This window comes from Pleurodeles waltl, chromosome 3_1, assembly GCF_031143425.1.
Source record: "Pleurodeles waltl isolate 20211129_DDA chromosome 3_1, aPleWal1.hap1.20221129, whole genome shotgun sequence".
In the NCBI taxonomy this organism is placed as follows: Eukaryota; Metazoa; Chordata; class Amphibia; order Caudata; family Salamandridae; genus Pleurodeles; species Pleurodeles waltl.
Genome location: NC_090440.1, coordinates 1,826,774,989 through 1,826,789,957, shown reverse-complemented (window position 1 = coordinate 1,826,789,957; position 14,969 = coordinate 1,826,774,989). Strand labels below are relative to the sequence as shown.

At 48.0% G+C, this 14,969-nt stretch overlaps 1 protein-coding gene across 1 annotated transcript in view; it reads right to left on the bottom strand.

Annotated features, from left to right (window-relative positions):
* Positions 1-14,969, bottom strand: part of STAT4 (signal transducer and activator of transcription 4) — a 522,693-nt gene that overhangs the window by 209,830 nt on the left and 297,894 nt on the right. The window contains exon 18 of the mRNA XM_069225876.1: positions 851-903. Within this exon, the coding sequence (XP_069081977.1) occupies positions 851-903 (53 nt within the window). The remainder of the gene's footprint in view (positions 1-850; positions 904-14,969) is intronic.

Below are 14,969 nucleotides of genomic sequence, written 5' to 3'. Positions count from 1 at the left end.
AGCATAGTTCAGCTCAGGTAGCCAGAAGCCTATACATTTAGCACATGTCTAGCTCCTGGCTGCCTGACCTGAACCAGAAAAGTGTCTGTCAGGCTGACTTTTGTTCAGCCTGACAGACATCCTTCTTGCTTAGAAACAGGTGCGGGGCTTGGCCCCTCAGCCCATACGGATGGGCAGATACAGGAGCCATCATATTTTCCATAACTTTTTCCAAACAATCAGGCCTGTAGAATTGTTCTCTGTGTTGTCACGATGACCAAATCAGGTCTAAAGAACGGAGCAAGCTTTCTTCCCCCATGGCAAAAAGTGCTGTACGGAACCCAAACACTATCTGCCCATTCAAAAGCTTGTCAAGAAGAAAATGAAGATTTGGGTAGAGCCAAAGCCCCGGTCTTGGTACTGCTTCTCAATCTGTTTTTGTGGTGGTCTTGTGCCCAGTGACAGCTGCACTATTAATCCAGGTCTAAAGCAAAAAACAAAACAAACCTGCCTCTTCTCGATTGAGGCGGACTGTGGTGATGCTCCTTATTTTAGTCATTAGGTTTCCGCTTCCTCCTAGACAGCAGATGATGTGGAGGAAGCAAAGCATGAAAGGGACATGTTGAACAGGTCGTTTATTAGTATTAACAATTGTAAATGGAGGTGTTATTTATTTACTCTACTGGTACAAAATAAATCATCTGACAGCTGTTGCTGGTGCTGGTATGAAAATACCAATTTTACCAAGAAGGCCTTATTCCGTAAGGCATTTCCAAAGTAATCTGTATTGTAAACTACTTAATAGTAGCTGCTTCACATGTTTACACACCTGAAACAATGGGAAGTGACAAGTTTACAGTATGGAGCTTACCTTACAAAACTTGCCCCAAGAAACCGGAGCATCATTGTAGCTCACTTGCTGCCCTAAAATAAAATGACAGCAGATAACAAGAATGTATTACCATGTTTTTAAACAGTTTAATTATCTTGTGTTCTATTCGGTAGCATACACACAAGCCCTTCTGTGGCACTGCTTGCAACAAGCAGGCAACATGGTTGGTGGTGTACATTAAAAGTAAGTCATTTTAAAAGCAACTGTGTTGTGTTTACAAGCAGGCTATATAGCCACATCCCTCATATTGATTGGCCCTCTTTTGCCGTGATTAAGTGCATCTAGTCTTGTGTTGCAGTTTACTTGGTTTACCTCTCCTATAATCTGCTTCATCTGAGCACCAAGCACTCAAATAAGTCTAGCATCATATTTAGGGCTATTGATGCTCGATGCATCTGAAAACCGAAATATAGTGGGAAGTTTAGACTTAGCCAGAAACATTGGCTGTTAACTTAACTACTTGGCGGGGTAAGGCGATGATCCAAAAATACTGGTTGATTTTTATGAAGTCTTCCTAACCACTCTAAAATGACCCAGGTATATAGGTTTAAATAGGAAAATATGCACGTGATTTGAAATGAGGAAGTTAAAAGTGTGAGTGAAGGTCACTTTGTCTATCAGGCAACTTTAAGCTAATATCATAAAAATAATGAGGGAGCTGGTTTCCTTTAACTCATTACGCTAAGGCCATGTAGGGTCCGGAATCACAAGCCTGTTTATATCTCCATCTGACAGAGTGGTAAAGCAGATGTGCATGCCCTCCCAATCCATTAAAGATATGGGCCCTCATCACGACTTCGGCGGTCTTTTCCAAAGCCTGCCGAAGCAGTGGGTGCCGAAATACCACCAGTGCTGGCGGTCTTAAGACCGCCATAATACGACTGATCTCTGACATCTTCCCAAAATCTGGTGGATTTCCGAGACCAGTCGTGCTGGTGGTCGGGGTGCAGAGGCGCCAATGGTACTTCCATGCCAAAAAGAGACTGCACACCGTATTACAACCTATAATCCGGTGTGGCGGTGTCTAGAAGGCGAGGTGCTGCCGGCGGTGGGAGGTCCAGGACCCTAACCATCCCGGACGATCTCCTCGACAAATGAGGTAAGTGGATAGTCCGACAGGGGAGGATGTGTGTGTGTGAGTGTGTGTGTGCGTCCGTGAATGTCGTGAATGCTGGGGCAGTTGGCAGTGTTTGTGGTTGCGGTGTCTGCATGTGTGAGTGATTGTGTGTGGATGGGGGTGAGTGTTTGTGTGAGTGGATGGGGAGAGCAGGTGAGTGCGTGTATGTGGTGCAGGGTGTGTGTGTGAATGTATGTATGCGCATGGGAGGGGGGAGTTAATGCATGCGTGAGTGCTGTTTGTCAGTGTGAATGGGTGTGTATGTTGCGTTTGCGTGGGTGAGTGGGGATGTGTTTCTTTGTGTGTAGAAATGTGTGAGTGCATGTGTGCGGGTATGTGGACGTGTGTGCAAGTGTATCCTGGAGACAGGAATGTTTATTCCTGTCACCAGGGTGCAAGACAGACAGCTTTTTCTGGCAGAGCGACTGCCAGAAAAATGCTGGTGGTCTCCTGCCTCGTGATAGCACTAGTGGTATCACGCCATCCGCTGTGCTGGAGGTACTCACCTCCAGCCTGGTGGAACCCGATAATGTGGCGGGACGGGTGGAGGCTCAGCAGTTTGGCCAAACCGCAAACGCATAATTTGCGGTATTCACTGACAGCACATCGGCGATGAGGGCCATGGTCTGGCCCGCGGGAAACTTAGAATATTTAGTGACAAATCAGTTCCTTCAAAAAGGTGAGAGTTGCACCAGTATCAATCAAATGACCAGGCAGTGGCTGGTGTGATCGATTGTTCCCTGTCTCACTGTACATGCAGAGGCATTGCCACTGGAACGGGGAAGCAGGGTCAAGGTGAAGAGAGTTGAATTATTTTGTGGTTCTTAAATCTTCCCGCTCATATTTGCCCCCTACTTTCTTTTTCCTCTCTGCCTCTTCACCTTTCTACTTTTTGCCTTGACTTTTATCTTCTCTATCCACTTTCTCTCCCTTAAGTGTATTTTTAAAATGCACAACTTGCAATATGTACTGGACCATATACAGCTGCTTCAAAATTCACAAATTGCCAGACATGATAACTGAAGCACTATGAAAAAATATTTTGCCCAGAATCAGACAATTTAGTAAAATGGGGAAAAGCAGCACTTAAGACCCAGATCTTTTGATGTGTGTAGTTACACTTAAGCCACTGGATCTCCTTTCTCTCTCCATCTTTACTTGTTCTTTCTCTTGTTTTTTTCCTTTATCCTCACCATCACCAACCCCACTGCATACTCATCGTATGCCTTCTTCAGTGAAAGGAAATGCTTCTTTTTGCCCGTTAGAAATCAGCTTTATTTGAACTATTCAGTGGTTGAAAGACTTCTAATCATGACTCAGTCACGCATGGCAAGTGCCCTTTATGAAGGATTATTGGTAAGTGATCTTTCTCTTTATTAGGCTATTTCTCCTTAACATTGATTTCATTTCATTGAAACAGTCACTCTTAATAAAAATGCTGAAGAGCCTCATTTAAGCTTTGTGGGCAGCGGGTTCAACATAGGCTCTAGCTGCACTGCCTCAGCTACTGTTGCTTCCCAAGCAGTGCCGGCCCTCAGCATTTTGAACAGGTGCTGCGCCGAAGGAAGGATTACACTGCAGCCGCTGTGAGGGCATTCACAAACTGTTGGAGACTTTACTAATATACGTTAAAAATGAAACACGATTTGCAATCAACGGTATATAATCTGTGTGACTTAACTTTATTAATGTAAAGTGAAGCATCAAGCCATAATATTGGAAGTGTATTAACTCTAAGTATTAGAATTTCAAATATATGTGTGGGTTCGAATGTTTGACTTCATCATGAAGATGTGTAGTTCTCATTCACATTTACGCTTACATTCTGAGAATGCATTGCCTATGTAATCAAGAACTCTCATATTTATGTTTGAATTTATTTTGATAAAATGCTTGAAGTTATATCTGAGTATTAAAAAGTGCACATTAACCATGACTTGCTAAGTTAGCATGAGTAGATCTTTAATTTTAATGTGAAATGCATTTTTTCAGTCATCTGCATGTTTCTTCTTTTGCAGGTGTGCAGTCGTTATTCATTAGTTAGAAAAAGGAGTATTGTGTATTGGAGATAGACAGGCCTGAGAAAGAAACTTTTGGCAAGAACAGGATGATTTAATGAGCAGAAGAAGCTATATTATTTTTTAGGAGTAGGCACTGGTCAGGGTGATTTCTGCCTGCTCTTAAAAAATATTTGTTCAACATTCACAATGGGGAAGGCTCTTAAGGAGACTCATAACCATTTGTGAAAGGGTTAACACCACCTTTAAAATGATGGTAAAGTGTAACTGTTTTGCAACCGGAATAGGGTTGCAAAACAGTAGAATATACCATACCGATTTGGAATTGGAACACATCCAAAACACGTCCCCGCAAATGCAAATTGCAATCTGGTAGCAAGTTACCAAATCACATTTTGTACAATTGAAAAAGTATGCTTACAGTGGCAAACAGCCATATTCTGTGAATCAGGCCATTTGTGACCAGAAAATGCTTTGTACATCTGGCCCTAAGGTCGATAGTACTAACATTAGGAATACAACATTTTTAATTACAGTTATATCCATATTGCAATTAGGAAATCAGTATTTCTAATGTACAAAGTGTTTTATTTCTAAATAGTGATACCTAGTAAGTTGCAAATTAACCGACCTCAAGAATATTAATGAGGTAGGTCGCAATTTACTACCCATTAGGAATCAGAGCCCTCACTGTGATGCTGGCCTGCTGAGGTTAGCAGACCACCATATCTGTGATTGCTTTTTCATAAAGTAATCTTTTTTTTTTAAAATGTAGCCCATTTTCCCTAAAGAAAAACGTGATGCGTTTAAAAAGACAAAAAAAATTACTTTGAAGTTTTATTTTTTAAGAGTTGGCAGTGGTGAGTGGGAACACTGCCTTCTCTTAAAAAATCTTTTTCATCATTCTCAAAGAGGAAGGCGTTCCAAGGGGACACCTTCCCATTTGCAAATCCGTTACCACTACTTTTAAAATGGTGGTAAACTATTACTCTATTAGGGCTAGAATTTGGGTGCAAAACAGTAATACATACCATACCAACTTGGTATTTGGAAGTAGCGCCTAAAAGACAGCCCTGCCAAATACCAAATCACAAATGCAAATTGCGATCCGATAACAAGTTACCAAATCGCAATTTGTACATTTGAAAGAGCATATTTCCAGTCGTGAACGGCACGATCCTATGAATGCTTTGTACATCTGGCCCACGGTTTCTTAGGCAGTGGCTAAGCTTGTCCAAAAACAATGATCTGTTAGGTACCATTTTCTTCTCAATCCATGGTCAACCAAAGAATCAATACAAACAGCAAAACTCCGAGTGAAAGGAGCAGGGCTTTCATGATGCTGACATGGAGTATCACTTAAATGTGAATGGTGTGAGAATTTGCAGAATCACTCACTCATCCACCTATATATTCTTCTCAGTGATTTAAGCACCCACTCCAGTGATCTGTCTTTAACCTACATGTCACACATACCTTAACCTCACATGTTCTGTTAGCAATGAAAGCTTGTCCTAATCTGCCCTGCTGTTCATTTTGAAATGGAATTCCACATGTTCTGCCTTCTTTCAGAGAGGGAACCTTGCTTTGCTGCTGCCCTGATGTACCTGTTCTGCAAGGAAGCAAAGCTTGCACTGTTGCTTACCAATTTGTATCTGTCCTGTAATGGGGAAAGCTCAGTCTGCTACTGCCCTAGCTACACCTGTCATTTGAAGGGGAAAGCTTGCACTGCATGTGTCCTGATGGTCCTGAGGCTGTATTTCCAATGGTATTGCTCCCTCTCATTAAAAAACACAAATGACATTTTAAATACAATAGAGTTCCCAAAACAATGTGAAGAAAATATTTGCTGAAGTGCTTCAGCAAAAATGATGCAGCCTACTCTGCCAAGTTATTGTATTCCATGAGCCTTGCACAGTATCTGGTCTTGATGCGGCTCCCATGACCTGGGCTCCATACCAATATGGTGAACATTGTATCCAAGCATTGAGTTTGTTACATCGCCATTACTTGTGCACCTGAGGAGGCAAAACGAAGTTAGGAGGAAAGGAGGATATTAGGAAAGGAGAGGGAAAAAATGGGACAAGAACAAGAAAAATACTGAAAAAGAGTAAAGTGAAAGACATGTGAAAATAACAACAAACCAAAAGAAAACGGAAGAAGAGACTAAGGCCCTCAATATGACATTGGCAGTAAATCCCGCTTACCACCACGCTGATAGCCACCAGCTTACCGCTGCGCTGGGGAATATCCATTCACCATATTATGACACACACACCAAACCAACAGAATTCAGCCACATACACAAATCCACCAGACCAAAGGTTAGTGATAAACTGGCGGTCCCAAAATCCACACCGTTATGCCAACAAAACAACGCCCATCACATTATGACCCACGAATCACCACAGCGGACATTCAACAGTGGTAGAGCATTGCCGGTACATACGGCTGTGCTCACAATGGACACCCACATACAAAACAACACCACATTGGCCTATACCAAAAACACACACCTGACAACCATACACACACCACACCGACACACCCACACCACTATAAAACACACACCAACATTACCAACAACTCTTTAACAACAACTATTGCCACCAGGAGACTGAGAAGAAGAGCACAGAGACAACTAGACACACACACCACATACACCCATACACCCTCATGCACTCCACATCACACACCCCATCACATTACCCAAAACACCCTCACCAACACACACCACACAACAACCATGGCACCACAAAGGCACCCCATTTTTACTGAGGAGGAGTTAAGGGTCATGGTGGAGGAAATCATCAGGGTAGAACCACAGCTCTTTGGAGCACAGGTGCAGCAAATATCATTTGCAAGGAGGATGGAGCTTTGGCGGAGAATCTTGGACAGCACCGAAGAACAAGGCACAACATCAAGAAGAGGTGGAACAACCTACGGGGGAAGGTACGTTCCATAGCAGCAAGACACCAGCTTGCATACAGAGGACTGGCAGTGGATCCCCACCACCTCCCCCACAACTCACAGCATGGGAGGAGCAGGTACTGGCAATACTGCATCCTGAGGGACTCGCCGGAGTTGGCGGAGGACTGGACACTGGTAAGTCAACTTTTCACATTTATCACCCCCCATACCTACATGCCACAGACACCCTAACTCCCATCACTCCACCACATCCCACACACTCCACCCACACATCTCACTAATCCCAATGCCAGGCCCTGCATGCTGTACCAATGCATGGACACACCTCCCAGCCCTGCATGGACACTCATCACTAAAGCATGCACAGCATATGGAAAGTAACAATCCCACAATACACCAACACACACAAGCATAAGCTGGCAGGGTAACAACAATCATAGAGAAGAATCTACAGAAGTACAAATGTCATACACTTGAAGCATAATACATAATTTACATCCCCACAGGTTACCCAGCCAATGTCACTGGAGAGAAGGTGCCACCACTATCCAGTCCCCCAACAGAAGAGGCCCACAGTGATGACAGTATCTCTAGACTTCAGGATCTGGACAACCTACCTGGCCCATCAGGTACCACTGGACAGCCGGTCACCCAAGCCCACTCACAGACCACCACAGAGCCTCCCCCATCAAGAACCAACACCACAGCACCCACCCAGCGTACCAACACCTCTGTCACCAGGACACGTCAATCAGCAGTGTGCACACTTGTACAGGGACCCCAGGCCACACCTTGCCCACAAGACAATCAGGGAACTGGGGTCAGTGGCAGTGGGCAGACCGTTCAGGGGACAGAGGCACAGGCCAACAGGGAAACTGGGATGACTGCTATGCACCAGGGGGAGGACGGGAGCAGGAAACCAACTCTCCAAGGGGCACTCTCTGACATCCTGGGACACGATGGGCCAGATCCTAGACATATTTTGGAGAAAGGTACTGCCAACGTGCAGGAGAACAGGCGGCTGCAGGAGAGACAGTATCAGAGGATCAGGGAAGACTTGCAGTCCATCATCACCACCCTGATCCCCATAGCAGGGGTGCTGGCAGACATGGCCACCATCATGAGGGAGGCAGCCTCACAACGGCGAGCCCCTGCCACTAGCCAGTCATCTGAACAGCCCTCCACTTCCACTGCCGCTAGTGGCCAGAAGGCCCCACCACAGGACCAACAGGCTACCAGCACCCCTCCCCCTGCAGAAGGTAAACCACCCTGCAAACGTTCCCTGCAAACCAGACAGAAGCCAGAGACACTTGCCAAGACCACTGCCAGGAAATGAGACTCTCCTGACTGTCCTCCTTGTGTCCCACTTAGTCACCTTGTCCGCCTTGAACTGCCATTGCTCCCCTTCCTATGTCCCCATGGACAATGCATCTGTGCTACAAGCAGACTGGAACAATACCCTGGACTTTCCTCCATCATCACCCCATTCCATTGCACTTTCCCCTCTATATTTTAGTACAACAATAAACACTCTTGGATAAAACGTGACTACTAGTATTTCATGTATTGCACATTTGTATTGTTTGAAACAGCCACAATCATTGCAAATTAACTGTAAATAGTATGAGCATTGAATTAACAACCTGTTGCAGGCTGTTGTGATCACATCAGGTCAATGTTGTCATATCACCAACATATGCAAAATGAATAACCATAGGTAACAGTAAGTAAGGGAAAGAGGTGGGTAATGCCAGCATGTCAATACCACACAGAATACACCAATAGTCATAGAAATGTGAAGTAGCACTGTCATTGAAATTACTGACGTATCACCAATGTTCTGTTGTCCACATCCTCACCCTCTGCCTCCTCATCCTCACTGTCCTCAGGGTCCACTGCTACCACAGTGGCATCTCTAGTCTTCTCCTCCTGCAGAAAAGGTCTGAGGGCCAGGTTGTGCAACATGCAGCATACCACTACTATCTGGCAGACCTTCTTGGGTGAGCAGCACAGGGATCCACCTGTCAGAAGGAGGCACCTGAACTTGGCCCTAGGGAGGCCAAAGGTCCTCTCAATGATCCTTCTGGTTCGCCCATGTGCCTCATTTTAACGTTCTTCTGCCCTTGTCCTGGCATTCCTCACAAGGGTCAGCAGCCATGATAGGTTTGGGTAACCAGAGTCACCTACAAATATTGAGGGACAACATTTAGCCACACACTATCCTATATGGTCAACAGCATAGGCATACACCAACATATACTGGGTGGGAACCACGGCTCACCTATTAGCCACACCCTGTGCCTCTGTAGTTTGCCATCACATTTGGGATGCTGCTATTCCTTAGGACAAAGGCATCATGCACCCAGGATACTTAGCATTGACGTGGGAGATGTACTGGTCCGCCAGGCAAACCATCCGGACATTCATGGATTGGAAACTCATACGATTCCTGAACACCTGTTCATTTTGCCTGGAGGGGTCAAATGCAATATGTGTTCCATCAATTGCCCCACTTATATGGGGAATATGTCCCATTGCATAAAACTCGGCCTTCACAGTGGCCAAATCCTCCACCTGGGGGAAAGCAATGTAGCTGCACATGTGTTTTATCAGGGCAGACAAGACTCTTGCCAGCACAATTGAGAACATTGGCTGTGACATTCCTGCTGCCAAGCCCACTGTCACTTGGAAAGAACCAGTTGCCAGGAAATGGAGCACTGATAGAACCTGCACAGGAGGGGGTATCCCAGTCGGATGACGGAGAGCTGAGATCAGGTCAGGTTCCAACTGGGCACACAGCTCTGTGATTGTGGCTCTGTCCAGTCTATAGGTGAGGATAATGTGCCTGTCCTCCAGTGTAGCCAAGTCCACCAGGGGTCTGTACACGGGAGTATGTCTCCATCTGCTATTCATCCGTAGCGGTTGATACCTAAGGGACACAAGAGTAGGTAGGCTGTCACAATTTGAACAACTATACCACAACAGCAGTCCACATTGTGCAATCATGTTTTGGGACAGTGTAATTTCAAAGTATGTGCCGGTTTATCCTGTTCAATCTCCCTGTTATGGTGATTGCCTGTCCTGTGTGGAGGGACAGGTGGAAGTGAGTTAATGCCGCTGACGTTGGGTGCAGTGGCGATAGGCAGTCGTGAACCGCCGTGCAATTCCTCATTGGATAATATTGGGCCCTATTGGATACAGTGGCCAATGGGGATCTACGCCGGCGGTCACGGTATACATCACCGCGGACATGACCACTATCTTATTTCACATTCCTAACTTGTTTCCTGACCTTCCATAGGAGAGGACCTACACTGCATGTGGTGCTGTGACCTGTGTCTGGAACCTACCATGGCCCATGCGACCGGGGAAAGGGCCCCAGCCTTCACTTCTGAGGAGTTGGAGCAACTGGTGGATGGGGTCCTACCCCAGTACAGACTGCTGTATGGGCCTCCAGACAAACAGATGAGTACACCGTGGGCACGATGCATGTGGTATGAATGCATGGAGTCGTGTGTGAAGGCAGTGTAAGGGGGTGGGTGGATGTCCTCTTGGTGGTGTACCTGTGTGTACCAATGGTGATGCAAAGGGGTATGGTGGGCCATTTGTGTCACATACTGGACTGTTTGTCTAATGGTGTTCTCCGGTCTGTATTGCCTCTGCCGATCAGTGCCCATCAAAAGAAGGGAATATGGCGTGCCATCGCCAAGGAGGTGCGGACCCTGGGGGTCTATGGCAAGCGGAGCACCCACTGTCTGAAACAGTGGGAGGACCTGAGACGCTGGGCACGAAAGACGGCGGAGGCCCAGCTGGAGATGGCCTCCCAATGAGGAAGGGGTGCTCATCGGACCCTGACCACCGGATGGCCCGCATACTGGCAGTGGCCTACCCTGAGCTGGATGGGAGCTTGAGGGCATCACAGCAGCCACAAGAGGATGAGTACAGTGGCTATCATTACAACTTACGGCTGGTGGGGTGGTATCCAGGTGGTTGTTGTGTATCAGTGGATGCCCCTGGGCCAGGCCAGAGATAGCAGCGTAGGTCATCTGGAGGTTAAGGGTTTGAATGGAAAATACTGTGTACCTAGCTTGTTAGTATTCACTTCTGGGCAGGGCTGTGTGGGTCCCAGGTGTGCTGCAGTTGGCGGTGTGTGCCCCTCCTCATGCCTTGGTGACTAACCATTTCACTGGTAGTGCAATGCGTAGTGCGTGGGCCTGTTCCCTTTGTGTGTGGTGCTGTGTACTCCAACACTGGTGTTGGTGCAGTCATTGACCCAGTGTATCCTTCTTCTCTCTCCCCCCCTTTCTTGTTTTTTCATCCTGTTATATGTGCATTAGCATCATCTGGCAGAGGAGCACAGGCACCAGCGACAGAGGGAACTGCATCCCACAGGACTCTGGAGGCAGAGTCCAGCGACACCGAGGAAACCAGTGGGAATGAGGGCTAGGAGAGCACCACAGCGGAGACTGGAGGGGACAACACAGACTCTGATATCTCCTCTTATGGGAGCTCCCTGGTGGTGGCGGACACCTCTGTGACCACCCCAGCTGCAGGTACAGCCGCCACCCCCGTACCAGCACTGCCCTCCCGGTAGCCCCTCAGCGAGTTGCCCGTGCCCACTCACCCAGGAGGGTAGCACCTCAGGCCCTGCCCCAGTGAGCCCTGCTGCCCTGAGTGAGGAGGCTATTGACCTCCTAAGATCCATCTCTGTAAGGCAATCAACCATTGTGAATGCCATGCAGCGGCTGGCATCTCAGATGCAGCAATGCAATGCATTCCTGGAGGCCATTCACTGTGGATTGGCGGCCAAACAGAGATCGATTCAGGCTCTGGCCTCCTATCTGATGGCAGCCGTTGTCCCTGTTTCTATTGTCTCCCCTCCAACTTCCACTTCCCAGTCCCATTCTCCCCAACCCCAACCCATCCCAAGCACACAGACAGATGAGCATGCACACAAGACAACACACAAGAGTGGCACAGGCAAACACAAGCACCACACTTCGTCCCAGAGGCTCTCACACAAACACCATTCAGTTGCAGGCACGACAACATCCACCTCCTCCACTGTCTCCCCCTCCTCCTCCACCTCCCACCCAGTTACGTCCACACTCGCACCTGCATGCACTACATCAATATCCACTGCCAGCATCATCACCACACCAAGCAGAACACACACGTCATTGACATACACCTCCAGAACATGCATGCATGTGTCCCCTGTGTCCTCTCCAACTTGTTCTGCTCCCCCCTCCTGAAGGACACAAACTCAAGCACTCAGACACCCAACAGCTATCCACCTCACAACATACAGCCCATGCACCTGCACCCAAATACAGCAGACATACACCTCCGACGACCACTTCCTCATCTTCCACTCCCATTACTCCTCCCACCCCAACGTCCCTAAAAAGTTTTTCCTTTCCCAGATTAATCTCTGCCCTACCCCTCCCCCACCCCATCCTGCACACATGGGCAGGGTAGCAAGTACACAGCCAGGCACCTCAGCCAAACAGTCAACGGGGACAGTGGTAGCACCACCTACTTGTGGTGGTAGGGATACCAGAACAACAACACTGAAGGGGAAGGAGGCAGCACAACCTGGGATGAAAGGGAAGAGTCCGGCACCAGCTGTGAGGATGGGAAAGGAGCCTGCACCAGCTGAGAAGAAGGGGAAGGAGCCTGCACCAGCTGTGTAGAAGGTGAGGGAGCCTGCACCAGCTGTGAAGAAGGGGAAGGAGCCTGCACCAGTTGTGAGGAAGAGGAAGGAGCCTGCACCACCAGGCAGAGAGGGGAAGTGCCCATCCACCCCTTGTAGGAAGGGTAAGGGATCTCCAACCCATGACCAGGAGGAGAAGAGACACTTTACGCAGTGGAAGCTGTCAGGCAAATACTGCCACCACCACCAGCTGTCACAGGGCCCCCACCGCAAGCCGTGCATGTGCTGCCATCAGTGAGTGCAGGGGCTGCCCAGGAGCCTCGCACAACCACCACCAGAATGCAGCCATCAGTGAGTGCAAAGGCTGCCGAGGAGCCTCCTCCAACCTCCACCAAAATGCAGCCATCACCGCCGGCAGATGCCATGTAGTCTAGCCTTAAGGGGCTACTGCGCGGGCTGCCCCTCCAGAACCAGTGGGCAAGTCACCCACCTGGGAGACTGTGGCTTTGCACTCCACAGGACAAAGTAATGGGCATGTTGCCCCCTCCAGAACCAGTGGGAAAGACACCAACTCCAGAGTCTGTGGCCTTGCACTCACCAGGACAAAGCAATGGGCATGTTGCCCTCTCAAGAACCAGTGGGCAAGACACCCACTCCAGAGACTGTGGCCTTGCATTCCCCAGGAAAAAGCAATGGGCATGTTGCCCCCTCCAGAACCTGTGGGCTTGTTCCTGCCTTCCCTCCCCCTGGGGTGCCTGCCTATTTGCAAACTGAGGCCCCTGCAGTGTTCTATCCGGATGTGCCCGGATTCAAGGTGGGCCTTGGACTGTGCCCTGTGTCCATGTGGGCCCTTTGAACTTTGGACTGTACAGTGTCCCTTTTTTATACAAATGTATATATCTGTTTCATGGCCAAATTGAATTCTTAATTTTGATGTTGAACTGATTACAGTCACTTTAGTCAATTCCTGTTGTCCTTGCATTATTCTGCTGATTTTCGGTGTTCAATTGTTTTTGTAGTGCAGCTGGTTCTGTGGGGTGTGTGTGTGAATGGTGTGTGTTGTGCATGTGTGTGTCACTCTCATTTTCCTCCCACCCTGTCTTGTGTGCTAGGCGTCTGTACTCACCGTCATCGTCTTCGTCAGCGTTGGTGTTCCAGGTAGAAGATCATTGGGAAAACTTTAGGTTCCATGGCGGCGTGGTTCTTCCCTGTGTCTCCAAAGGTGAGTCCTTTGACTTTTGTGCTCTGTTTCCGCCAGGGTTTTGTTGGTATTGGTACCGCAGCGGAAAAGGTGGCAATCTGCAGGGTCTTAATATGGCTGGCTGTAGGCGGCTACCGCCATGGTGGCTATTGTTTCTGCCCTGGCGGTTGGTGTGGTACATTGGCTGTCTATTGGAGATATTACTGCTATTGTCAGAATTTGGCAATACTTACCGCCAGCCTGTTGGCAGTATTTCTGCCACTTTATCACCCACCTCCAGGGTTGTAATGAGGGCCTAAATCAGGTGCAGGAGATGGGCAGAGCTGGTGAAGAGGGGCAGTAAAGGTGAAAACATAAAAGCAATGACACACAACGGCTGAGGTATGCACGGAAATACTGAATATTGAACAAGGAAAACAAAGTTGGAGGCATAGAATAAAAAAATTATAGAGCAGGAGCAAAGGAATGAGAATACAAAAATGAAAAAAGGTTAATAGAGGAAAGCAGAATGAAGAAAAAATAATGAAAAGGGAAAGAAAACAAGTCAAAATTAACACACACTGAGCGGGTCATTACGACTCTGGCGGACGGTGGTATTTTGGAGAAAGGTACTGCCAACAGGCTGGCGACACCTTTCCCCAAAATATGACATTGGCGGTTTGGCCCAAGCCAAGCCGCCAATGTACCACTCCGTCCCCCAGGGTGGTAACAGCCACTGGGATGGAGACTTCGGTCTCAAGCCAGGCGGCTGTCACAATCCCGCCCTCGGGATTGTGACCCCGCCTACCGCCATGGTTTTCGTGGCAATCTTGCCGCCATGAAAACCATGGCGGTAGGCACTATCAGTACCAGGCAATTCTTTCCCTGGCACTGATAGGGGTTTCCCCCGCCCCCTTCACACTCCCCCCCCTCCCGCTTCCCCTCCTGCCCCCCCAACATCCACACTTCCACACACCCACACACGCACACATACACACTCATACACACATGCATACCCACAGCCACCGACGCATGCACACATACATACCCACACACCGCAACACACACTAACATACATTGTAGCACACACGCATTCACAACACACAACATAAACGTACATTCACATTTAGTCATTCACACACATTCCATGTGACTCACACCAGCATGCATGCATACAAAAACAGATACACACCCCC